This window comes from Cydia strobilella, chromosome Z, assembly GCF_947568885.1.
Source record: "Cydia strobilella chromosome Z, ilCydStro3.1, whole genome shotgun sequence".
Taxonomy (NCBI): domain Eukaryota; kingdom Metazoa; phylum Arthropoda; class Insecta; order Lepidoptera; family Tortricidae; genus Cydia; species Cydia strobilella.
The window spans coordinates 10772498-10799658 of record NC_086068.1 but is presented as its reverse complement, the minus strand read 5'-3'; the positions used below and the strand labels follow the sequence as shown (position 1 = coordinate 10799658).

The window sequence follows — 27161 nt, the reverse complement described above, 5'->3', positions numbered from 1 at the left end:
GTCAATTAAATATATATAATTAATATTATATTCGAGTAACAACCAACTTATTACAGCATTATCGTTATCAAAGTGGAAACAACTTTAATGTCATGGAAATAGAGATCATTGTTTTTTAGCAGAATCTCAATATTCTGGTCTATGCCAATGATGGTGTTACTTTTAAAAAAAGAGTTACAATTGCAAATATAGTTGGTCAAGCAAATCTTTTCAGTGAATAAGAATAGAAACACTATACTCATCCTTTTCTTTTGGGTGCTAGTACTAGTGTGGGACAAAGATGGTGCTATTATCTCTGTCTATGTTTGAAATGAGACAGTACCTTGACAGACTATATTTAATTGATTGACTAAATAATATTTATATAAAAATTAGAATGTACAAAATATTGTTAATATTATTATTTTAGTAGATTTAATTTTATTATAAGTTTGGTATTTCTTATGCAATTTTATTGCCAGAGAGAACTGTTTAACTTTTTAAAAGTCGCACGGTTTGCTTTGGCGCGAATTTGAAATGTTTAAAAAAGTTAGGCTGAAGTTTTTGGATTATTGATTTGAGGATTCTTCTTGTTACATGTATCGAAACATATTGGATGAGAATTAAATTATTTAAGTAATACAACTGAAGTCTTTGATTGGAATCTGTTTCAATAGAGATGAAGCACACATCTCGAAGAATGTGAAAAAAAAAAAACGCTTAGTTAAGGCGTATATCTGGAGCATTGCTTTAAATGTTTGTGAGACGTGGACAGTGACACAACGGGACAGAGAGCGATTGGAGGCCTTTGAAATCCGGTGTTGACGGAGGATGCTAAGGATTAGCTGGACAGAAAGGAAGACGAACGTTGAGGAACTGAGCATGGCAGGAGAGAAGAGATGCCTGTTAGGCACAACAGCTAACAGAAGGTGTAAGATGATTAGTCATCTAATACGGCACGACCCGCACGACAGATTCTTTTTAAACATCCTGAAGGGCAAGATTGAGCGAGAAAGACGCAGAGGAACACATATCTCAGCCAAATGAAAGATAGAGTTTCTGTCATGTTGTACGAGGGAGTCAAAAGGCTGGCCCAGCAAAGAATGGTAATTACTCCATCAACAAGAGCATAGCTCTTAAAATTGATGATGATGATGAAAGAGGTACATAGTAATGTAAGTTGCTTGGTCTTTTGAATGTTAATTTCATAATCAAGACAATAGTGTATATATATATATAAATATATATGATACACAATTTCATTAGTTTTGTTTTGTACGGTAAACAAAATGATTGACAATTGGTTTCATTTGTTTAAAATAAAAGTTGTTTTAAATTTGCAATGCACTGGACATTTGCTATGTATTGATCTAGTTATTAACCTGTGTTTTTTGTCATTGTTTGTTTTTGGACTGACACGTTGAGACACGTTGGAATACAATGAGAATAGATCTCGACGAAAATGCAAGCAAACGACCATCACGGTGAGATTGGTGAGACGCAGAGAACTATCATTAAGAGCCAACATGGTTATAAGAAGTCAAAATGGTAAGGATGGTATTGTGCACTGTTCAGGTACAATTCAGGTGCTCAGTGAAGTTAATTATTAACAATGAGTTGTAAAATGACAATAATTGAATATTTACTAGGTATTATTACTATTATTTTTTGGATAGTCTAATGACACTAAAAGGTTATTTTTTGTTCTAATGATGCATGAGTATATAATGCCTATATATGGTAAGAGATAACAAAAAAAAGGTGATTGATTAGTATTGCAGAAGTTATTGCCATGATGAAATGATGAGATAGCAAAGATGAGAGGTAGCGACTGACAGCGGGCTAGAATTGTAGGAGATTGGCCCATGACGGTTGTCAATGGGAAGATTTAGAAAAGGCCTTTACCAAGCATCACACTTATTGAGATAAATACCCCGGTCTCTAATTCAGAATAAAAGAACCTTAATAGATAAATGTGCATATCGGTTATTTAGGTGAAAAGACAAAGAAACTAGTTTTTGTTTTGATGCAAACAAATTATTTATAAACATTTGTATATAGGCAAATGTAAAAAAAAAAAAATGTTAATTAAAGATGGTATATTCTACATAGTAGTACTGTAGGTACATGCATTTAGTTGCCAATCATTGTTGTACTGAAAATTATTAGTCTGGATACTCCGAGAGATGCATATAGAAACAATAATGAATTAATGGAATTACACACAGTATGAATTCTAAATTTGAAATGAATGACATTGATAGTTTTACATCTATTTCATACTACTGTTTTAAATGACATGCAATTGAAAATCAAAGTAACAATTTTAAAACATCATTATTATCATTCAGGGAGCATGATTTACATGATGACTGGTTGCGTTGTGAATATTGACATAGCATAAGAAAATGAAAAAAATGAAATATAAATGTTTACTTTCTGATAACAATAAGTACAGTTCACTTTCAGTGGTTAAGATCTCCTAGTAGGTATTTAAAAGAAGTTATATTTCACTCTATTTAGAAATCTTGAATACCTACTTCATACCTTTGAATTGGTGACAAGCGGTATTTATATTTAAACCTTATTGCACAAAATATACACCAATGTACACATTTGTTTCTCTAAATTTATAAGTTTAGTGCAAGTTCTGTCTAGTAAAAGCAGATTGGCTAAACAAGAACAGATTACTTTTTCCATGCTGTTGACACAATATTCAATATTTGTATTAAGCATATTGCATAGTATTCAGTTATATTTTGCAGTTGTACAATACAATAACAAACCACAAATGAAACTATGAATTGTTGCTATGAAATACAATTAATTTGTGACTTTATGGTTTCATTTGCATAAAGGGTGAATCTGAAATAATTATTGTATGACAGATTCAGGTTAAGAAATTTTACAGTTAGTGATGCCTAACTAAGTTAATCAAACTCTTAGGTCACAAATTATAAAATTCAGGTTACTAATAGGTAAGGACCATAAAGTGTCAAGAAAAGGTAAAAGCAGCATACTTGTGTATACATTATCAAGTTAAGAAAGTCTATTTGTAAAATTAAAAAGTTTACAAAAACAGTCCCTGTTTGAAAAAAAAACAAGACAAAGAATTCTCATTGAAAATTGACTTGAAATGCAAAATCGATGAATAAGTACAACCACTGTCACAAGTGTTAGTACAAAATTTTAGTATGGTCCTGAGCAGAAGTCTGTGACTGACCTTAACAAAAGAATCAACACCAGAGTAGGTAAGTTAAATAAACGAAGCTAAAAGTAGATAACATTCAAACTTGAAGAAGCCTTATAAAGTAGGCTCAAGAAGCCTTATAAGGAGCTTGGAACTAATTTTTATTTTTCATTTCAATTCATGAAACTTTGTATTCTTAAAATTTGCTTGATCAGTAGGTTTAACAGAAGGTACCATGGAAGGTAACATGTATGATTTTATGACAGAGATACAGTGATGACAAGAAATAAGTTGGTAATATTAATTAAAGTATAGTAAGGCAAAAGAACCATGATTCATAAAGACAAAATGTATGGTTGCATTTTTGTCATTAAGTGCGTTGTCGCCACGATTAGCATAGCCAGGAAATATTGGCTGTATCAATTAACAAAAAGTGAATAAATGTATATTGGAATAACTTTTAATCACTTCCAATACTTCCAATAATATAGTAGGTGGGGTAATGACACTAATGACGCTAGTATATGTTACGGTGTACTCGGTGTAGTACCTATACGCTATTATTTAGAGCTACTTTTTTTTGGGTGCATGTCATCCCGAGATATAGTTGCTGCGTTCTTGCCGATTCCTGGGGCTGAATATTACCATTGTGAAATACTGAACGAAGTTTAGGACGAAACATCAGGATCATAAGGTCATTGAATAAATAATTATCTGTTTATATAAATAAATTAATAAAAACCTGTTTTAAATGTAATCTTCTTAAAGTTGATGAATCGATGGAATATTTGTCATTTTATTTAATTAATGTTGAGGATTTTTCGATGAAGATAATGACTGATATCCATGACGTCATTGACGTCTGATTACGATTTCAGTAACGATGAGTAGGTATCTAAGGAAGATCTTAGGTAACAGAGGTCCGAGAACGATGATTATGTATATGACCGAACATATCGATTACAGTGTCGATGTCAACGAATGTTTGCCTCGATGTCCACGACAGGGTCAATAACTGACCATATCGATGATGAAAACGGAGCTGAACGACTTCGATAACAATGTCGGCGATAATGCTTGACTGACCATATTGATGATGATATCGATGATGATTACCGAACAGATCGATTTTGATGACGATATAGATGATGATAGATGATGATTAGGTATATAGGTATAGTAAGATTAATTGATGATGATAATGATTGACTGAGTCGATGTTTATATTTCAATTATTAAATTGTTGAGGATGACTGTGACTAAAATTATCTTTGCTACTGCTAATGATTATAACTATTTTTATTTTTGTATGTTTCAACGCTGGTAACCTGGCTGAACGGATGAAGTTGATGATAAGCGAGGGCATCGCAGCAAGAGCTGACTGAAGCAAAGGAGGTGAAACTGTTAAGGCAGAGCTGCCAGCAGTGGGCAGGGCCCAAGCTGCCGATGGTCAGGGCCGCAGAGTGAGCAACCGACGTACTATGCGCCGTGTCCACGATTACCGTCTTATGCATCTGATCAAGCGACTCGGCAGTCTCTCTCGGTGTTGGTCGAGACTCTTCGCTGACACGACTGCTAGTTATTATATTAATATTATGAATCTAGAATATAACCGTTGAGTTTTGGCAGACTGTCTAGTGCAGGCCGTAATGGCAGACTGTTTATTATGTTAGTTTATATTTTGGCAAAGATAGGTACTTGTAATATGGACCTTGTAGTTAGATTCAAAAATAAATAAATAATTAGTTATACTTTGGCAAACTGTCCAGCGCAGGCCTTGAGGGCAGACTGTCTGGGGCAGGCCGTGATGGCAGACAGGCCATAACAAATTAAATGATTAGGTTGGCTATAGGTATGAATGTTGGCAGACTGTCTAGAACAGGCTTTGATAGCAGCCTGTCTTCTAGAGCAGGCCGTGATGGCAGACTGTCTAGACTGGTCTAGTCTAGAGCAGGCCATAACAACAGTCTAAATAAATAATTAGATTGACTAGGTTGAATGTTGGCAGACTGTCTAGAACAGGCTTTGATAGCAGCCTGCCTTCTAGAGCAGGCCGTGATGGCAGACTGTCTAGACTGGTCCAGTCTAGAGCAGGCCATAACAACAGTCTAATTAAATAATTAGATTGACTAGGTTGAATGTTGGCAGACTGTCTAGAACGGGCTTTGATAGCAGCCTGTCTTCTAGAGCAGGCCGTGATGGCAGACTGTCTAGACTAGTCTAGTCTAGAGCAGGCCATAACAATTTTTATACTTTGGAATGATGTCTAGAGCAGGCCTTAAGGGCAGACTGTGATTGTTTATGATGAATTATACTTTGCCAAACTATTTAGAGCAGGCCTTAAAGGCAGACTGTGATTGTTTATGATGTGTTATACTTTGCCAAGCTATTTAGAGCAGGCCTTAAGGGCAGACTGATTGTTTATGATGTGTCATACTATGTCAAACAGCTTAGAGCAGGCCTTAAGGGCAGATTGTGATTGTATATGATGTATTATGCTTTGCCATAGAGCAGGCCTTAAGGGCAGACTATGATTGTTTATAACGTGTTATACTTTACCAAACTGTTTAGAGCAGGCCTTGAGGGCAGACTGTAAATGTTGATGTTGGTTTATACTTTAACAGACTGTCTAGAGCAGACCATGACTGTAAGTTAGTTCATATAGTGAAAGACTAGAAGAAGGCTGTAAATGCTACTATAGGTGCTGGTTGTATGAAATGACTGTTTACATGATCTCAGGTTAAAGCATCAGGTTAATATACATATTGTCACTGGCTGCGATTGATTAATGAGGAACTGAATAACCAGAAGGTTAAAATAATGTTGTTATGTATGTTTATCTTTCGTTAGTGTTAAGGTGGATGACATGTTATGATATATGGTTGTTGATATAAATGTTTAATTACTTTAGTGAGAGGACTCACTAAAATAAAAAGGATGGCCGAGCTGTAAGCATCATAATAGTTAATATCCTATATGTGGCCTAATACTACTGATAATTACATGTAGTATGTACCTGGCTCTATACTTTTGATTGTTGTATCTATGGTCATTTTAGTTTGAGAGAGAGAGCTGTCAGATTTGGCGGCAGGCCTGTGCGCGAGGTTATGTTACTTATGTTCGATTTGATCTTTATGTAATCTTATAATTAATCCTGTATATCAATGTAATAAAAGAAATGTCAAAGCAAGCAGTGGTTTGTGTGCTAAACCCCTTTTACTGAGCATTAAATCTATGGATGATTTCATTATGTACCCCTGTCTTTGCATATTTTAATGTACGCGTAATTGCAATACCCTTTTAGGGTAACATGTTGTAATGGAACTAATGTACTTAGAGTAAGACCTGTACACCAACATGAGAGCAATAAATATTCTATTCTATTCTAGGTACTTAACAACAAAAACTGATTGTAAAAAAACCTCGAATCGAATTCATAATTATCTCAGTAATAAAGTTACTTATTCTAATACCTACCAATAATTATATATGCATGAGTAAAAATTAATATGTAAGTATATAAATTATATAAGTAATCTTTATTAAATACTTACTAAAACAGAGGACTCTTCTTTGAAGCTAGGGTCGTCGACTTTCTTGTAGCTGCCAAACGGCCAATATTCAGTTTGAGGCATTAATAATAAGATTATGATATATTGTTACGAACCAATGTAAAGTATGTTCTAAATATAATAAAATAACTACAAACGTTAAGTAATATAATAAAAAGTATCACCACAACAATCTATACGGCTTTGACAGATATAATTTTACCAAAAACCTTTTTTTTTCAAGCCAGGCACCAAACATGCTTTTCATATAATATTTGCTGTAGGTGTAACATAATTTATTTGATACGAATAATATACCATTTATGGGTCAGTAAAAACTTCATAAAAATGGTCATTACATAATAAACATTTATATTTTCCCGGGCTCTTTTTTTTTCAAGATTTGTATGAGATTTCTTCATGGTTTCTTCGGTTTATTTCACTACTAGCGACATCTAGTATCGTTTTAAAACAGTAAAATCACATATAGTTGGTCAACCAAATATTGTCAGTAAAAAAAGGCGGCAAATTAAAAAAAAAGTGTAGGGGCGAAGGGATATATTATCATCCAGTAGAAATGCTTGACCAACTATACTAGTCGATGATTAGGAATTCAAAATTAATTTCTGTTCAGATAAACAAAACAAAAAAAATTGTTATACCTATATTAAATTTGTATCATCCCTCAGATCACAAAAAAAGGTGACATGGCAGAATGATACTGAACTCATCTCCACTGCCTCAGATTCTTTAAAAAAAAGGCATCTGACAGTTCGTGTCGTGCCGCAGGTACGGCTGAAAAATCAAAAAAAATGTATTAGAAAATGGTAATGGTGCCCGGCTTTGCAGACGTGGAACTTCCACGTAGCGAGTCCTTAATTTTTCTGATTCAGGATATGGGTTAGAATTTAAATTATTAACGGATCCTTGTGCTATTGCAGCCCAAAGTAGTTATCCTCTTTACATAGTAACTCACCTTTTCCAGCATATCTTAAAATGAGAATTTTGTAAAATTTAATTCATAATGAGGAGTCCTGGAGCTGACACACAAATTGAAGTGACCGAGGGCGATCTACCAACAGATGTTAACAAATGGAATCCCACAATAGACACATCTATTTATATAAATGATCAGAGTCAGTCAATATCTCATAGAAAATTTATAAGGGTAAGAAAAAAAACACTTATTTTTGTATATATGTGTACAGTACGTCTATTAGGAAAGAGCATAAACAAATCACAAATGTTTTAGATAATTTCAATACATTTGGTGTTTAAAGTACAGTGAACATGTAGGGTAGGGTCTTGCCAGTCCGTCCTCGATGAAGATTAAAGGAATCTGTTAAAAACAAAATCAATTCTGGTTTCGCCTGTCCATGTCCTCAGTATAAACACTTGCCTTGAAACAACTGTGTTTCTAACATTTAATTGGCAACTGTAATTGGTGTAATTTAAGTTCAATCTTATCCTCCACAATGATGATTCATGGGTGAAAAGTGGACAAAAACATTTGTAAAACAGAGATAATATGCAGCATCCATTTGAGGACAGACATTCAAGAACAGCAGTAGTGTTGTGTTTATCTTTTAAAGTTTATTTGTCATGTGTTGGAAGACAGTCAATTGCAGTTTTATAAAAGAGGCAAGTAGCAAGAAATTGTAAAATGAATTAAAAGCATTACATCTTATCTCCATATATGAGGGCGGGGACAAATGGGAACAATTTATATGAATGCACCTATTCCCACTGAGAATACACTAAAAACTTCTCTTCTGTTTTTGTACACAAAAGCAGAATACTGATGTCAAAAGTGTTGACTGTCTTTCAAAGACTTTGTGACACACAACTCCAATTTTGGTTACAGAGATGGAATCGCTTGTCTCGTCTGCAGAGATCCATTGTGTATGCAGTGATAGTTATAGCTGTAACTGTGGGAGTTCTCTTCTATACTGCTAGGGAAACAGACCCTGAGAAAAAAACTAATATTAGCCAGCTTCCTGTGGTAAGTCCATCTTAATTATGACCAAATTATCAATAAGCTAGACTCCCTACAATAATGTCAAAAAGACCTTCTAATTTGAGTTAGTAACATAATTCTATTAGTAACCACAGTTGATGGTTTAAAAATCAAAGACGTCAGCCATGGAACTACAAAGATCCCATGAGTATTAAAATGAATTTACTACAATGTTATTAATTTCTGATAAAGAATGTCTGACTGCCAAAAATTTACTATCAAATGAAAACACCATAAAAAAACCACATAAATAGAAATTATTCTATCTACTTCACATCTACTTCTGTTATATTTAGCTACTATAATTTTTGATGACAGTATGCGAAGCGCCATTAAACTTTTTTCTCTGAATTAAAATCATTTTGCATTTTTATTTTATTTAGTTGTATGGTATGATAAAAAATTAAGCAATTCACTTACATGTTTCATGCTGGAAACAGATATTCATGAGATACTTTTCATATTTGGGAAAGTTAAAAATGTTTGTCACGTGTAAACCCGGAATGCAACCTTAACTGATAACCTATTTATTTAACTAGTGGTTCTGTGAACTGCAGACCTTGTGACTCCCCAATGGCTCTAATGAATTTTAAATTTATTTGCACCGAAAAATTATTATTTATTTCACTTCTTTATTTAATTTTAATCCAAAATTTAATTCTGTTTCTCTTGAAGTTGTTAGCATCTGCTCCAATGATTTATATATTTTGATGAATAGATGCATATTAGTTTAATGTTAATGATACATTTGGGAATCAGTTATCCCATCATTACCAGTTAAATTGGAATACGATCCTATCATGCAGTAGCACCATAAATATTATCTTTCAGTTTAACATGTGTTCCTACTTCAATATTTACTCTTATCTCTTAACGGAAAACCTATGTGAGTGTGTTCATCAAATGTGAAAGGTCAACATACTATGTACCTTGGTCCGTCGGGGTGGAATTCTAAATGTATAGTATATGTAGAAAGTGCATGGTTTTTTATTATATTTTCATTTTTATAAAATGTATTATTATATATACAGCATGCATAGACACAAGAATAGATACTTACTGGGTGGAATAAGCTTAGGCACTATTCCACCAATCAAGAAATATCCCTAGTATATTTAATTAAAAGAACCATATGTTTTGATTATTTTTTATGTTTGTTATAGTTTACAATAGTTTAGAATAACCTACAGAAGGCCCTAGTGTACCTATGTATAGAGTAGAGTGCAAAGGTATAGTCAGAGACGTCACAGTCAGACCAATCTAACCCTGCATCAAAGTACAAGTAATACAACTGGAAAACTGTGTCATATCCTAAAATAGAACACTCATAGTCCCATTCTGCAGTGAAGCAACATGTTCATGTTCTAATATTAGCTTAACTGTCTGTGTTACTTTAGGAAGCAGTGAAGAATTTGTCTCTAGTCAACGAGCCAGTCGCCGCACCAGTATTAACCAACAGCAAACCTGCCTTTGAAATTGAACTGAATGAGAGACCAGTCTTTACTGGTGAGTAATTTGTATGATTATTTGTTTAAAATGGCATTCAAATAAAAAAAAAGAAGGTGGCAAGCGTACGGCCCGCTGATGGTACAGCGCGGACACCGCAGCCTATAGACGCTTGTAACTGCAGTAGTATCACAAGAGATGTGCACATACAAGGATCAGTTTAAGGAATCCGATGTAGGACAGATGGAGCTTATACCTATAAATAAAAAAAGGTTTTTGTCACAAAAACGATTTGAAATATAGAACAATGAATATTCATCTTAATTATAACAGTGTTTGATACAATTTTTTCTTAATCAGTCTCTCAAGCACGGTCATTTCTAACTATTCCAGGTCCCACAAACGCTAAGCAGTATGCAGTGGTGGAGAGCTTCAGGCACGCATGGAAGGGTTACAAGACACACGCCTGGGGCCATGACAACTTGAAGCCGTTGTCCGGGATGCCTTCTGATTGGTTCTCGCTGGGGCTGACCATCGTCGACGCTTTAGACACTGCATTTATTATGGGACTGACTGAAGGTAGGCATTTCGTACTGTATATTTAGGGGGCCAAATTAAGATTAAATTGTATTCTATTATGTTTTATATCTGATGTATAGCAACATTAGAGTCCTGCATCGTATATGTACTTACCATGTTATGGTATTTATAAATCTTAAGTTGCCTTTGTTACGCAAAGCAGGTTTCACTTACAACACTACCGTCAAAGTGGAAGATAAAATAAAATGGCCCTATCCTAGGAAGATATTATTATAGATTTAAAGATTTTTCCACACAAAAAGACAATATCTGAATTTATTCAGCAACCACAGAGATTCAGGCTCTGAATTTCAGGAAAAAATCAGTGTGTGTTGTGTGCCACTGCCACCTATTTTTCCTTTAGATGTGAAAAAAAAACAGCTTTTGCGAATTCCTATTGGCCATGTGCGATGATTGTGGTAGTGGGTTCGCTTACAGCGATGACAATTTCAGTACTAGGTAATAGACAATACCTAGGTATGTAGGTCAGATGACTCAGATGGCAGGCCGTTTACGTAAACCAGTTGTAACGTTATTATAATCTTCTGTGAAACATAGGTATCACAAAAAATAAACCGACTACAAACGTTTTTCTGTTAACACTTAATTTAAAAGTGGAAAAATTACTACCTTGGGTGAGACCTGAACTCTCGGCTTCTGGATCGATAGTGAAATGATTAAGATAGTGGGAAGATTTGCTTACTATGGATAAGGTCTTGGTGGCTCAGTTGGCAGAGCGCTGGAGCTCGATCCAGAGGCCGTGAGTTCAAGTCTCACCCAAGGCAGTAATTTTTCCACTTAAATTTATTCTAAGCTTAATAGCATCGTGCGCAGACGTTGCTTGCTGTTAATTGATTTAATACTTAATTATTTCGTAGATAAGCAAAATTGGTTTCTGCCCACAATAGCTGCCTGTCTAGTTATCAAGGTTTTTATGGTATGTTGTATGGATTTTGTTTGCCCATGCGATGTGTACTTGTATTTTACAAACGTGGTTAAAATGAAGTGTTTGAGATGACGGATGATTATTACTTTTTATCTTTAAATATTTTTATCCTCTATACGGCTAAATAAATGAAAACTTCATAAATTAGTAGGTATTTTGTTGCGGTTTAATGATTATTTGATCATATACAATGGATTGTAAACTTTTTTCATAAGTATAAACAAATCAATCAACCAAATCTTAATATTTGAACCTTCGTTGATAAATGTTCATTCATGATCAATCACGAAGATTCCGTTCCGAAATGGTTATCAGATAATAAAGCCAAGGGTCAAGGAGTCGCCAGAAAATAAGCAGAGACAATTCACAGAACTCGATAACAAAATGTGTTGATAAACAAGGAAAAAGTAGAAATCCATCGTAAAGGTGTTCAACCTTTTCCAATTCTTTACAATTTATACTTGTTCCAATTCATGACTACTTATTGATGAGTGTTAATGTTATTTTCCTTTTAACGTCGTAATCAACATAAAAACCTACTGTTAATAAAAGAATACGAAAAATATACATATTTCATTACTTACCTCTTCATCATTACAAAACGTTTATTGTTTTATGTTGAATATTGAAAAACCGTTTTTAATAGGTTGTCTGAATGGAACGGAATAGCTATGGAAGGTAGAGGTAGGAATAGCTGCCGAAACGCCTGATGTTAAAGAAGAGGCGTTTTTTCTTACTGCAAGCATGTTTTTATTCCTTACTTGTTGTTTTTACTATTTTTTCGCATCTGTATTAAAAAAACGTCGTTCGATACACGTGCGGAAATGTCATTATTTCCGCCCTAGCATCGAAATGTATTTACTATTTCATACATGCTCTCAATTGTTACTTTGTAAGACTGGTGGGGCTTGAATGTTAACTTACCTGTGCACGTTTCGTTTCGTTCAGAATTCGACGAGGGGCGCGAATGGATCAGCAAAGAGCTCGTGTTCACGCGGAACAAGGACGTGAACTTCTTCGAGGTGACCATCAGGGTGCTGGGTGGGCTGCTCACGAACTACCACTACACGCAGGACGAGATGTTCTTGAAGAAAGCGGTAAGCCCCATCAGCATTAAAGTAAGTAGCGGATCAGACTATGCGTAAAAAAATTATCCACCATTATATAATAGCTTAACAAAAAGAGATATGTTGTGACAGATGCGAACTGCAAAGATAAATTATTATTTGGAAAAGTTTTACAGGGTGTCAGATACTTCTAGCGTATTGTTTCATCCGCTACTATTGATGGTGACCGTAATAGGGTACATTTATAAATATGTAGGTGCCATAAAATTTAAATGTTAAGTTGTTTTTTTCCTTGGACAATTAACCGTAACCATGGCATCGAGGGATTGTAAAAAGCTGATTCACCCACAAACAAACACGAAGAAATACCATTAGGCATAGGTTGCAACTTGCAACAATAAGTCGCAACACAAGCAACAACCTAAAATTTAAACTATAGGTTTATTTATAAATTGTATATTATTAGGCCTATATCAAAAAGCAAGCGGCGAACATTAAAAAAGCGAAACGGAAAAAGATCCGTGATAATAGTCTGGCGTATGATTATCTCTGTCTGTGTTTGAAATGAGACAGCCCTGGGCCAAACTGTAGCTTGCAATGTGTCAATGATTTTCTTTTTTCAGGAGGACCTAGGCGACCGTCTGATGGCAGCGTTCAACTCGCCTTCGGGCATCCCGTACTCGGACGTGAACCTCGGGACGCGAACCGCGCACGCGCCCGAGTGGTCCCACTACAGCACCACGGCCGAGGTCACCACCGTGCAGCTCGAGTTCCGCGAGCTGTCGCGCGCCTCCAACAACCCAGCGTATGAGGCGAGTACCACCTGATAGCGTGATAACGTGATGTAGAGCTGCAAACGTCTGACGGCCGCGCAAGTCTAGTGTTATTTGGCTGCGGTTTTCTGTAAGGTGGAGGTACCTCCCCAGTTGGGCTCTGCTCTAGATCTGGAATGACATCCGCTGTCCTGTGCCCTACCACACAAAGCGAGATGTCATTCACAGTGCCCATACCTCTCTTTTGGACGTAGTTTAAGGACATACCCGGGTCCAACTTTTATGTACTACAAATACGTTCTTTGACCTGAACTCATATAACATTTTTACTTTATTTTGGCCCCAGAAATGCATGGTTAAAATATTTCGGTTTCCTCGTGAGCGCGTGTAGATAAATCATTAATCTAATATTATACCCCGCGCTACTCGCCCGCGCCTCTCTGCGCTGCGCGTACCCCCGCACGCGCTCCTCTAAATTATTCGCTGTCCCTTTCCATCGAACCACTTACGCAAAGAACAGATTTATCGTAAGAGCGTGTAAAAATTACAATGACAAATATTCTCATGTTGACTTGTTTTTCATTCCGTCAGTACAAAAATTTGTTTCTGCAATTAAGAGCAAATGAACAAATAATATAATATAACTCTGCTACTATTAGGGCAAATAATATAATTGATTTTGATAGTTTACTATTGTAAAATTAAGTTAAATTAATGCATGTCACGTTTGTGGTTTTAAATTCGCATTGTTTAGTTCTTTAGCACTAGATCTAGAGATAGTTTAATTGAATTGTACAAACAAGTCTTGTCTGAGCAACCATAATTATCTAATTTCAGTAGTGGAAACTGTTTTGGCTTATGTATGTATTTAAGTGTAATTATCTATATGTGTCATCTTTCGCTGTTTGTTTCCCATTATCAATAAATAAATAAAAAAATTATCATAACATCTCCAGGACGCAGCGGCAGCGGTATCGGAGAAGATCCACCAGCTGCCTAAGAAACACGGTCTGGTGCCCATCTTCATCAACCCTAACACCGGCCAGTTCCTGCCGCACGCCACCATCACGCTCGGGGCGCGCGGCGACAGCTACTACGAGTACCTGCTCAAGCAGTGGCTGCACACCGGCAAGACCATCAACTAGTGAGTCCTTTACATATTCACTCAGTGATTTGGACCTTTTTTATGGTTCCGTACCCAAGACCAAAGATAGATATAACTCCGTAATAGATGGATACAGTCTAAGGAAAAAACGTGCCTCGAAAATCACGAAAATTTGACCCTCGATCAGATGGCGCCACTAGTTTTGGCCTACACTCGTATAGAGGGCGTTGACTGTTTCGTTTGTTATTTATAATTTTAACGCATACCAGTGAAAGAACATGGGTCAAAATCATATAAAAATAATTAATGCAAATAAAAAAATCATTTATCCATATTTAAATACATTTGAACGTATTTTTTTAAATCTTCATTTTTAGTTTTAAAGTGTGTCGACAGATGGCAGTGAATTTACTGGGGTTACAAAATTTACTATGACAGTACCGCTCTAGTATAAGTTACTCTATGCCAAGACTAAAAACGGGAGCCTATTACTGACTCCGCTGTCTGTCTGTCCGTCTGTCACCAGGCTGTACACAACCTCCACTTACAGAAGTTACAGAACGTCGGTAGAGCAGAAAGAGCGAAGCTCTTCTCTTCCTTACTCACTATGTCTGAGCGAAGTACCTAAACAAATACGAGAGTTTTTGCCCTGTGACTGTCTTCCCAACCAAACATTCTATATGCTGTCTTCTCCACATTGACCTTACAGTTTTTTGTTCATGTTTTCATATTGAGTAAAAATGTATAGTCTGCATCTTCTCAAGTGAGTGACGGTAATCTGTTAAACAAAAACCATTGTTTCTTTTGTGAGAGCGGTCGGCCAGTCTCTGACAATGGCACGCGCCGTAACACGCGCTTAGACACAATGGCCGACCGCTCGCATAACAGAAACAATGGCTTTTGTTTTACAGATTACCGTTTTAGGCGCAAAAATAATTTGTGAAGATTCATACTATATTTGTGCTTTCAGTTTGCTGGACGACTATCTGACCGCGATTGAGGGTGTACGAGAATTCCTAGCGAGGCGGTCGACGCCTAACAAGTACTTGTTCATTGGAGAGTTGTTGGCCGGATCTGAGGTGAGTGTGCTCATAATTAATCTAATCCATACTATCCATAGGTATTTATTAATATTATAAATGCGGAAGTAACTCTGTCTGATATTTTTTCACGCTTAAACCACTGGACCGTTTTAGATGAAAGTTAGTATGGAGATAGTATGGGGCCGGGGGAAGGACATAAGGTAGTCTTCGTCAATCATCATCATTTAATTCTACTCAGACTAAGTTGCGGGGAGAAGCTAGTATAAAATAGTTTTTAACAAAATAAGATATTCGCATGTACGCCTTCACCTTCAATATCCCTATTTTATTTTAGATTCTTAAAGAGAGCTAACAAATTGCCATGAAATTGTCATTTTTACTTATGTTAATTTTACACTAAGCGAAATATTGCATGAAGATTATTTATTTATTTATAAGTAGTTATAGTATGTTAACCTTTTTATAAATTTAGCTAAAAAGGGCTTGTTTGACATAATTATTGAAGGTCATAATGTAATGATTGTCATATTATCATTAGTTATAGTTGAAACCGTTAACTTTTAAGGATTTTCCTCAGGTTATCCTATAGATAGGTTAGGTTTGTTTTATGGCACGCGTTTCTGAGAAAAACCAAATTATGACTAACGAAAATGTATGGGAAAACAATACATTATGACTTAAAACTATATGGGAAACAATAGAGACCCAACTAAAAAGAATCCATTGTATTTTGGATAAGAAATTCTTTATTAAAAATTTAAATTTTGTTAGCTCAAATGTTTAAGATTAAGACATCACTAATCACTCGTCACGGCAGATTCTTTGAATGTTCGGGGAAAAGAAATTGGTAATGACCTAATGACAATCATAATTTATCATCCGATAACCCGGTGTTGATCCATGACTGAACGTTCCAGGCCTTCAACCCCAAGATGGACCACCTGACCTGCTTCCTGCCAGGCACGCTGGCGCTGGGCCACGCCAACGGGCTGCCCGACTGGCACATGACCATGGCCGAGGAGCTCATGACCACGTGCTACCTCACATACAAGGCGCACCCCACGTTCCTCGCGCCGGAGATCACGCATTTCAACTTGGTGAGTATATATGAAAATGAAATGAAAATGTTTATTTGGGTAACAAATAAATTACAATATAATGGCTGCAATTTCCTAGTAGATGAATGTATACATCTGTGTCAGGAAACCCCGCTCTTCCGTTTCAGGTTTACAATAGCTGTTTTCGAAATAAACCACACATTTGCAAATTTTATTGCATAGTATATAATTACAGTTTAACATTACATGCGTAAATTCAATGATTCAGAGCGTGCGTGCGTGTGCGTGCGTGCGTATTTGTGTGTGTGTGTGAGAGAGAGAGGGAGATTGTTGGATAAATGTTTATTTTGAAATATATCGTGTCCTTGCCTCTGTTTCATCATAGTTTATATAATATATGATCTGATATAACTTGCTTGTATTAAGACCCGAGGGGCAAGACCGCACCACGAAGGCACGTTCGTTTGAAGCCAACGGCGACCGTCATACATTTGTACTGACCAATGTATGGCGGAGAGAGCGTGAGTTTCAGGGCGGGTGCGTTACTCATACTCGTATATTTATTGCATCCATGGTAGGTACAGTCGAAGGCAAAAATATCGATCCAGACAAATAGCTCAAAAATATGTGAACACGACTTTATTGTCTAATGTGTAAGAGCGTACACATATTTTTGAAACTTTGAGGAAGTATATATATTTATGCCCCTGACTGTACACAGGTGTTACATAATAGATGGTCTCACATAAATAGATACTAGATAGAAAGTTGTTCTGATTGTGATAATAATCTACTAAAAGATTATTATCACAATTAGAACAACTTTTGGATATAAACGATAAGTCGAGGGCCGTTTGACTTTATTATTGAACGCAGTAAAACAGTAACTATTCCATGTTTAAATACTGACATGGTTCAAACTGTGATTATATTATACAACAGCCAGTGTCTGCTGGCGAAGCAAGCTGTTTATAAAATTACACGGAGGACTTCTAAACAATTTCATATATTTTTTTTATTACAAGAATTTCGAAAAATACAACACAGCTTGCGTTGTTTTATCACAGAGTTCCTATGGCCACCTCCTGTTTCCATCATCTCATCAGCTCGATCATAGAGTAACTTATACTAGAGCGGTACTGTCATAGTAAATTTTGTAACCCCAGTAAATTCACTGCCATCTGACGACAAACTAAAAATGAAGATTTATAAAAATACGATAAAATGTATTTAAATACGGATGAATGTTTTTTTTTTTATTTGCATTAATTATTTTTATGATTTTGACCCATGTTGTTTCACTGATATGCGTTAAAATTGTTAACCTTTTGAACGCCAAGCATTGACGTAACTCGACGTGACACCGCAATGAAGCAAAATAAAACCTTAGAGAATAGTGATTACAAAACAGGATATCGATATTTTCACTGATTTCGTTTTTGACATACTTAGATTAGAAGAACCACTACACAGGTGTTTTACAATATAATATTAGATAATTCTGGCTTTTAGCTCTACTAAAAACCTTTAAATAACGTATTTAAATATCAAAATGTACCTACTTGTAACTTCCACTCAAATCTCTCAATAATGCCACATCACTACTTGGTGGTGACGTCAGGCATCGGACGTGAAGTGCCGTCATGGGCGCACGGAACACTGATAAGCGCGCGTTACTCAGAGATGTGCAAACCCGTTGTCGATTATTATTACCTACTAATTAGCAAACTGCAGTATCTTTACAATAAAATAAATGCATAAGGGGTTACATTACCACAAAAGGTCAGTACCGTCTTTCAAACCAAGTTGTTTAAATTAAGCACGAAAACAAGTACCGTAACAGCACAAATAGCAGTTATTTTAGCAAAAACAACTCCTATTACAAAATGTATGGGATTAAGCCATATCTATTATTGATGGCGCTAGCGTGTTTGTCGGAACTGCGCGAAACGATTTCTATTAGGAGATTGTTACTTTCATATAATAATATTATTCCTCCATGACTCGGTCACATCACTAGGCGACGTCAAGTGCCGTTTTTGGCGTGGCTAGCTATGCTATTTACTGGGTAAGTCGTATTATAACATAATGTTGTTTTTTTTTTAACCTTCTATTCATAGTTGAATTGTAATAAAGTTATACAATAAAGTAGAAGGGCAAAATAAAATAATGCAAATACAAACAAAGAAATATAGTTATTTATTAAAGAGTCTTTGATAAATTAAGTTTGGACGGCAAATGACGTCGGCGGCGTGAGTGGCACAAAATGTCGACGACGTGATTTACCGTCTTTGGCGGTCAAAAGGTTAAATAACAAACGAAACCGTCAACGCCATGTATACGACTGTAGGCCAAAGCTAGTAGCGCCCTCTGAACAAGAATCAAATTTTCTTGATTTTCGAGGCACGTTTTTTCCTTAGATCCATCTATTACGGAGTTATATTTATCTTTGGTAGTGGTGTCGGATGGCGATGGGATGGCCAGTGTCGGTTTTTCGTCCGCACATCAAAGGTAGTGTGCCAGCGATGGTGCGTACGTATCTTTGGCTCGATGGTACCATTGTAATACGACGAGTGAGAATGACGGTTCTCAGACACAAAAGGAGGCGCTGTTGTATTTTTTATTATATAGTTTTTATAGTTAACGTATAAAATGCATATTGTGTGCAGGCGAGCGCCACGTCGGACATGTACACGAAGACGGCGGACGCGCACAGCCTGCTGCGGCCCGAGTTCATAGAGAGCCTGTTCTACATGTACCAGATCACCGGCAACACTACCTACCAGGACTGGGGCTGGCAGATTTACCAGGCATGTTTTAATATAATGGCTCCTCTACACGATGGTCCATCATACTGGCCCACTAAGATGGGCCAGCGTGTAGAGACTAGAGAGGGTAGTGGCAAAGAGGGTATATAATAGGATAGAGCAGTACTGTCATAGTAAATTTTGTAACCACAGTAAATTCACTGCCATCTATCGATACACGATTAAAACTAAAAACAAAAATATCAAAAAATGTATTTATATACAAATAATTTTTCTTTTATTTGCATTTATTATATAAATTATTTTTATATTATTTTGACCCATGTTCTTTCACTGATATGCGTTTAAATTGTTAAATAACAAACGAAACCGTCAGCGCCATCTATACGAGAGTAGGCTAAAGGTAGTGGCGCCATCTAATCGAGAATCAAATTTTCTTGATTTTCGAGGCACGTTTTTTCCTTAGACTATATCCATCTATTACGGAGTTATATCTATCTTGATAGTGGTGTCGGATGGCGATGGGATAGCCACAGTGTCGGTTTTTCGTCCGCACATCAAAGGTAGTTAGTGGGCCAGCGATGGTGCGTACGCATCTACACGTGGCCATTCCATAGTGATAGTGCGTGCTTTCAACCAACGCATGGCCATCTCGCTGGTCCAGCGCTGGGCCATCGTGTAGAGGAGCCATAACAAGGTACGAGTAAAACGGAATTCCTTGATCTGGTTTAGGCCATGGCCAGGCGTTTTCATATAAATTTATTTAGTAGTAGTAGTAGTAAAACTCTTTTTTGTACAAAGGCGAACTTATCCCTTTCAGCTTTAAAAGCTCGTGAGAATAATTATACAAAGGGCCTACCGCCAACAAATTGCGGGCATCTTACACTTTCACTCTAATTACGCCTTAATTGAAATAAAAGAGAAAGATACCCGCAATTTGGCAACTCCGGTGTTCGCGATGGGCCCTCAGACACGCATGGATCATTCTGACCTTCAAAGAAATAGTTACATAATTGGGACAGTGCTCACTGAGTGCGTACAGTTGCACGTTTTACGCGTAGTTTCCGCGTTTAAATTAATCCGGACTAGTTGAGGATTTTAAAAGCGTTCGTACAGTTGTAGCAGCTGTAGAGATAGTTCACCACGTCAGTGAAAAAACCTTTAATTGGGGGGTCTGGATTGTACACCGTTGACCGCGAGTCGAACGCATAAAAAATACTAGATTGCCACAAATCGTTAAAAATAATTCGTATTTATTACGTATTTGTACGTTTATGTCTGTTTCGTACTAATGCATTTTCGCTTTTTTCCAGGGCTTCGAGAAGTATGCTAAGGTCCCCAACGGTTACACGTCTCTAGCCAACGTGAAGACTGAGAAACCGGTGCAACGCGACATGATGGAGTCGTTCTTCCTCTCCGAAACGCTTAAGTACCTCTACCTCCTGTTCAGCGACGACAGATACCTTATAGACTTGAGCAAATACGTTTTTAACTCCGAAGCTCATCCTCTGCCTATACACAAGTCATAGACTGACTTACATGCGGATTCATCTTTCTCGAAAATGATGTGACCTGACCACTCTTATGTACAATTAGCATAGAGTATATAGACACCACATTATGATTATAATGCGTTTACAAAGAGCACGAGGTCACCACACACTACACAGTTTTACTTGTAAAGTGCTACGATTCGAGCTGCACAAATGAGTTGTTTTCTACGCCATTTTATAGTATAACAACGCAGGTACAGCTCTAAAGATTATTTTTGTACATATCTTTAATTTACACGAGTATTAGTCGTAATTGTGCAACTGATATAAGCGGCCGCGCTTCCCTACTAATTTAGTGTGTCAGCGCTTATGTGTGGTGACCTCGATTGTCTCATGTGTTGGTTGGTGGTTGAAATAGTTGTGACATTTAGCAAATAAGCGCGGTAAACCACTATCGCATGGAAGTTTATATGGAAGAGGGTAGTAGTACACTATTCTTAGTTGTTGACTAACCTGACTGAATTCCCACGTCCGAGCGACGCGGTCCTTAATAACTGTCTGGCTGATCGCCCAGTTTCCTGCGTAATACTTAGTGTTGATAACAAACTTAATTTTTTCCATGAAATCCGTTTGTACAATTATATCGAACGCGTGTATATGGCAAAACGTGGCATATTATTACGTGATCATTGCGATTTGCCATGAAATTAAATGTTGTTTTTAATCCATATATACAACTAAGGTCTGTTTTTTTCAGCGTTCATGTTTGTATGTATGTGAGTCTTTTATTCCGTAGACTAAAATGACGTTTCATGTGTAAGACATGACATTTCTTAGTACCACATGAAATGTCATTTTAGTCTACGGAATAAAAAACATTGAAATTTTGCCACCCTTAAAATTATCTTTTTACAGTACATATGGTGCTACTTTCTCGCACTAGTGCGTAAAAGAGCACTTTTCGTGCATATGTCGACAGTCTAAAGGGCCATATGTACTGTAAAACGTTGTACGATACACGTGCGAATAGGTAATTAGCAACTCGTGTCGATTTAAAACACTCCCTGCGGTCGTGTTTTAATTTATCGCCACTCGTTTCAAATTTCCTCTTTTCCGCACTTGTATCGTAAATAACTATTGCCAGCGACTTCAAAACTGTCGCAGGAGTTGTGAAACTAAGTGTTCGACATTTACTCCATCCCTATAATACTTGGTACTGAATTAAAGTACTTACATGGTTATAAATGTATTATATACATTTGTGTACTAAACAGGACTTTTAATGCACGTAAAATAGTATCTTAAGGTAAGCTCCCAGGTGAGATACATCTTTATAATAATCTTACAGGTTTTAAATTAGCTTTGCAACAATTTTTCACATTATTACATTATTTAACCTTTATTGCACAAAATAACAACTTAATGAACTTAATGCCATGAGGCATTATCTACCAGTCAACCTTAAGGCAAAGCAGAAATGATTGTAGACGGTGCATTTGAAAACCAAAAGAAAACGTTATATCTAACAACATATACAATGTACACACATATTTACGTATATCACATAATTACATAATACCGAAGCGTAGCAAAGGTCTACGATTTGACTCGGGCATTTTGCTTTCGTATGTCCGGATGTTTTTCTCTACGGTCGCAATTCTCAACCGATTCTCGTGAAATTTTTGTGACCAGATTCGATGATTAAATAAATTTTTCAAAATGGCGGAGTCGTGATAGCTCGCGCCTAAACAAATAGTCGTATCAAAATCATGAGCTTTTCTTTTTGAGACATGTTTACAGATTAAATGGCAAAATATGCAGAAAATCTGTCTCGCTGGTTTAGGCGGTATTTAGATATTTAGTTTTTATTCTAGAATAAGTAGCCAAATTTCGTCAAGTTAGCGAAGACCTATCATGGCGCACTGCAGACATTCGCTTTGAAGTAGGGAGGTCCCTGGTTCGATCCCCACTAACCCCAGTAATTGTAAGTGGGACATAACATAACTTTTGTTGTTATACACCTAAATTTCGTAGTTTTTTTTGTTTTAATGGAAAATTTCGTATTGCTGATTGATCAAGCGCGGGCTAAGCGTATTAATTTCATTTTTACAAGCTGTTATTTAACTATTTTTTTGTCATTTTAACTTTCTAAATTATTCTAAACGGCGGAGCCATACTATTTAGCTTTTAGCTATGCTCGCGAGGTCCACAGCTCACAGAGCCACTAGTATATAGATATTATTCGACTTCTCAGACAGATACTCAATTCTTCTTTGAACTACCAGCAAAGAAATCACGCACCGATTTTTTTAAAGCATACTTGTTAGGTGCTTTCCTAATGTGAGGGGAAGACCATTCCAGAGGCGGGCCACCTGAATGGCGAATGAATCGGACATAAAGCCCGTTCGATGAAGAGGGGGGGGTTATCATTATTAATGAGGCAACATCTTGTAAGGCGCTAAGTTAGAATTTTCAAGTACTGTTTTAAATTTTTGGTTGGTTTGGCTTTTCTTGAGATGCAAGTCTTATTAGTGAGATTAAGTTGAATGAAAGTAAGTCAAAACGCACGGTTTACTTACCACCTTGTAATTTTTTTTTGTGAGCGTGGGACCAATCGTTTTGTATGGCAACTTCATGTTTTCATGTAATTGAATATGGACTCTGAGAAAACTAGAGACAGCAATCGAATTTGTTGCAATTGGTCCTTGTTTATGTTATGAGATGTTATTATTTTAGTTAGTTTAATTGGTTTTCCGTTGTAACATATTTTAATGAAATTTTATAATGAGTTGTAATAGTTATTAAAGTGCACTATGTAATTTATACACGTAATATCGCATTGAACGGGAACGCGCGCCGCCTTGTCACGGCGTATTGTATGTATCTACATCTTAATAGCCCGGAGTTCGAAAATCGAAGAATAACGCCCTGCATGTAAATTAATCATAATAGAATAATTAGTTGTATTAATCATTCTCTTTAATAATTTTGCGTGCATTTATGCGGTTGATAGCTATCGTTTAATATATTTGTATCATATTTTTTACCAAAAAGCAAGGCATAACACTTAATTTACTCTTAAGTTGTTTATTTAAAACTGCCACTGTCGATGGCGTGTAAAGATGTATTCTATGTGTATAGTCATTCAGTAAATTGTATGTAAATATTATTTTTATTATGCATTCCTGATTTATAAATATTTAGTTACCAAAAAACTAGTTAGGCAAAACATACTGATAGAATAGATAAGACAAATGTAATAACTAATAAATCACGTATCTACGTTTTTCAACAGTTTCTTTCTCTTACTTGTACCTACGAGTTCTGCTGATTTTCGTTTCGCCGAGTGGGACCATTGTCGTTATTTGTTCGAGTTACTTTATTAGCTGTTATTTTATTTACAACAATTGAACTTATACTGGTCGGCATTCTTCTTGGCGTCACCGTGAATGTTCGCGTCACCAAACTACGCATTTAGTCTCATTCGGTATTCAGACACACAAACATCATGAGGAAGCCGGACTAATCCCAATTTTATCCTCTAGGTTAGTGCCTGCCTTTTTTTACAAATACATGTTGAAATAAGAAATTGACGGAATACGAAGAAGAAACTTGTTATTTAATTATTATCTAACAAGTAGGGTCATTTAGTAAGCTGGCAAAGCGCGAGGTCACCTTACATAGTCGGTTTCCCAATAGCTATGTATGTTGCGCGGCCAATGGCACCGTGTATATGTGGGCGGCCGATCGTAATTTCAGGTTGATCGTGAAATTCCTAGGCATATCGTGAAAGGTGAAAATCTTTGCCTCGTTCCTTGAAGCAACCTAACGAACCTATAATCCTACCTATCTATTGGCACAGAATAAGTAATAGTATTATCAAAGAGTATAATAGTATATGTATAGTAAAAGAGAGCCAACTCGCGAGTAAATGTCAAAAAACGTCTACACAAACGCCCCAAGTATTATCATACAGAACGGCCACGCACCGCCCCGCCCCGACTCGAATTACCTCGCCTCACGACAGCAGATTGACGGCCGTTTGCCGCGCGCGTTGCTTCTTTCGCACCTCCGAAGGAGGGGCGAATTGCCTTTCCATCCTTTCTTGGATATTTGGCGGTTTCTAATCGCCGCCCGTTACAACGGGCGGGTCTCTTTGGGCCCAAAAAGTGGGCTGGCATCTGAGCGGGCTCGTATGGCCCTGTTGTTATTTATGTTTGGGGCTTCCAGGTCCGTCCGGGCTGCTTAAGACCGCAACGAGGTCGTCGAAGAGGTCGGCAGCCGGGGGCGTGCGGTGGATGGGTGCTGGCGCTGGCGGCGGCGTGACGCGTTTGGGGCTTCTGGGTCCGACCGGCATGCTTAAGACCTCTAGGACGAGGGCGTCGAAGGGGTCGTTGACATCCGGGGGCGTACAGTAGGTGGGTGCTGGAGCTGACGGCGGCGTGGTGCATGCGGCAGTTGCGAGGGCTGGTGCCGGAGCTGTTGACGGTGTCGCGGCAGACGTCGTTTGAGTAGACGCTGTTTTTGTGGTGGTAATCTTAGTCGTGGGCTTCTTTTTCGCAGCGGTACTGGGCTCCTTCACCGGCTGCGGTCGTACCACTCCCCTTTGGGTGGGGGGGTTTGCCGGCGCCATCAGTATTGAAGGCGCCGACTCTTCCACCGTGGGCTTGGCGACCGTGGCGTTGGTGATGGGGCCCGGGCGCGACGGGGCCGAGAAGTATGATTTCCCGGCCTTCCATAGGCGGTAGGCCCTCTTGAAAGCAGGGCAGTTCCTGTGGTTTCCTGGGTGCGGTCCCCTACAGTTCCTGCATGTGGCTTCTACTTCCAGTGGTCTCGTGCACTGGCCGGCCCAGTGCGGTTCAGCGCAGCGGACGCAGGCCAGTTGTCGGTGGCAGCCGTGAGATGAGTGGCCAAATCCTTGGCAGCGGTGGCACTGCGCGGGCCCCTTCTTCCCGCGCCATGCCTCCACCTTGATTCCTCTCAGATGGAGTAGCTCGGACATCCCGTAGATGCCCGCGTGGTCCCGGGCAGTCCCCGCGAGCTGAACGAAGTAGATGCAGCCCGGGCGTCCCGCTCTCGCGTTGATCAATTCAATTCCGATGAGGTAACCATCTTCATGGTTTCCAACTTTCCAAGAGGAGTTATGGTCTATGTTGACGTTGTCGGGCACAGGGACTGTTTTGGCGAAGTCGATCATCCAGATGGATGCGCGCCGCTTGTCGTGAACAAAGAGTAGGGAGCTGCCTATCAGCTCGTGTGTTCTGAAGAAGTGGGACTCGATCAGAGTCGCGCGGATGCTCTTTAACCTTTCCAAGTATCTGGCCGGTGCATTAGGAAAATTGTTAGTAAACTCCTTAAACGCCTCCATGATCTGATCTCTGGACTTGGTGGTCTTGAAGTCTTTGGAGCTGGTTCCGTCAGCTTTCTTGACGCCGTCGATCCTAAAGCCGAGGGTCGAAGTGGAACTGATGGTTTCCCTCCAGATCATGTAGCGGGGCTTCGTGACGCCTTTACTCCTGTGCTCCTCTTCAGAAGGCGCTTTAGGATCTATTTGGATCATTTTCTCATACATGTCTTTTCTTAGCTTCGTCTTCTCCTTGGCCTTAGCCAGTTCTTCCTCCAAATATGTCCTGACTCCGATCTTGCAGTCCATGACGCAGGGGCAGTCGAAGTGGCTCAGCAGATCTTGGAGTTGGAGATATAGTTCTCCATCGTCGCACGTGACTTGGCCCTTGTACTCCGGGACGAACGGCCGAAGAATGTCTTTCATCAGCAATTGAAAACATCTCTCCTCTTGCGGACATAGCTTCTTCAGTATAGTTCCCTGGTCAGGCCCCGCCTTGAAGTTCCCCTGGTGTCCCGCTAGCTGCACCCAGGGGTATCGCTGCTTTTTGTAGGTTTGGAAGAACGGCGTCCACTGCACAATGTTCCGGAGCTTACGCCATCTTTTTGATTGCTTACTCGGACTGTGGGTCTTCACGTAAGCACAATACACCACATCCATGAAATCCTCAATATTGACACAAATATCGGCGACGTACATTTTGCACAAATTACACAATTTACAAAACAGTACGTATATCACGCACTAAGTAAACACGGACTGACATGATCTCCTTTACGTATTCTACGGGGTGGCCCAGCTT

General features: G+C 37.9%; 3 protein-coding genes and 1 non-coding gene across 6 annotated transcripts in view; 2 read left to right on the top strand and 2 right to left on the bottom strand.

The window, feature by feature from the left end:
• Positions 1–6924, bottom strand: part of LOC134754335 (myosin heavy chain, cardiac muscle isoform-like) — a 36622-nt gene extending 29698 nt beyond the window's left edge. Inside the window, exon 1 of one of the 2 annotated variants that reach the window (XM_063690605.1) lies at positions 6724–6924. In XM_063690605.1, the coding sequence (XP_063546675.1) occupies positions 6724–6804 (81 nt within the window). In that variant the 5' untranslated portion in view covers positions 6805–6924. The remainder of the gene's footprint in view (positions 1–6723) is intronic. The other variant, XM_063690606.1, reaches the window with a different exon arrangement.
• Positions 6925–7501: 577 nt separating this feature from the next.
• On the top strand, positions 7502–24307 carry LOC134754267 (endoplasmic reticulum mannosyl-oligosaccharide 1,2-alpha-mannosidase). 2 transcript variants are annotated; one of them, XM_063690483.1, is made up of 12 exons: positions 7502–7620; positions 7706–7888; positions 8585–8722; positions 10135–10243; positions 10577–10762; positions 12657–12805; positions 13399–13587; positions 14505–14692; positions 15624–15732; positions 16614–16793; positions 19424–19564; positions 20836–24307. In XM_063690483.1, the coding sequence occupies exons 2-12, from the start codon at positions 7745–7747 to the stop codon at positions 21049–21051; spliced, it is 1749 nt and encodes a 582-aa protein (XP_063546553.1). In that variant the 5' UTR covers positions 7502–7620; positions 7706–7744; the 3' UTR covers positions 21052–24307. The 2 variants fall into 2 exon arrangements, with proteins under 2 accessions (XP_063546553.1, XP_063546552.1); XM_063690482.1 differs by having other exon boundaries at positions 7502–7888.
• Trnar-ucg (transfer RNA arginine (anticodon UCG)) lies at positions 11476–11547 on the top strand. Its single transcript has one exon. It is a non-coding gene; the product is annotated as a tRNA-Arg (tRNA).
• Positions 24308–25222: 915 nt separating the features above from the next.
• On the bottom strand, positions 25223–27127 carry LOC134755091 (uncharacterized). Its single transcript, XM_063691569.1, has one exon. It carries the CDS (start codon positions 27056–27058, stop codon positions 25223–25225), a length of 1836 nt encoding a protein of 611 aa, XP_063547639.1. The 5' UTR covers positions 27059–27127.
• Between the last annotated feature and the right edge of the window lie 34 nt (positions 27128–27161).

Coding starts and splice junctions, on each gene's coding strand:
- LOC134754267 (XM_063690483.1), top strand. CDS start 7,745: ATGAGGAGTCCTGGAGCTGACACACAAATTGAAGTGACCGAGGGCGAT. Junction 10,244..10,576: donor TGAGAGACCAGTCTTTACTG/GTGAGTAATTTG, acceptor TAACTATTCCAG/GTCCCACAAACGCTAAGCAG. Junction 10,763..12,656: donor TATTATGGGACTGACTGAAG/GTAGGCATTTCG, acceptor CGTTTCGTTCAG/AATTCGACGAGGGGCGCGAA.
- LOC134755091 (XM_063691569.1), bottom strand. CDS start 27,058: ATGTACGTCGCCGATATTTGTGTCAATATTGAGGATTTCATGGATGTG.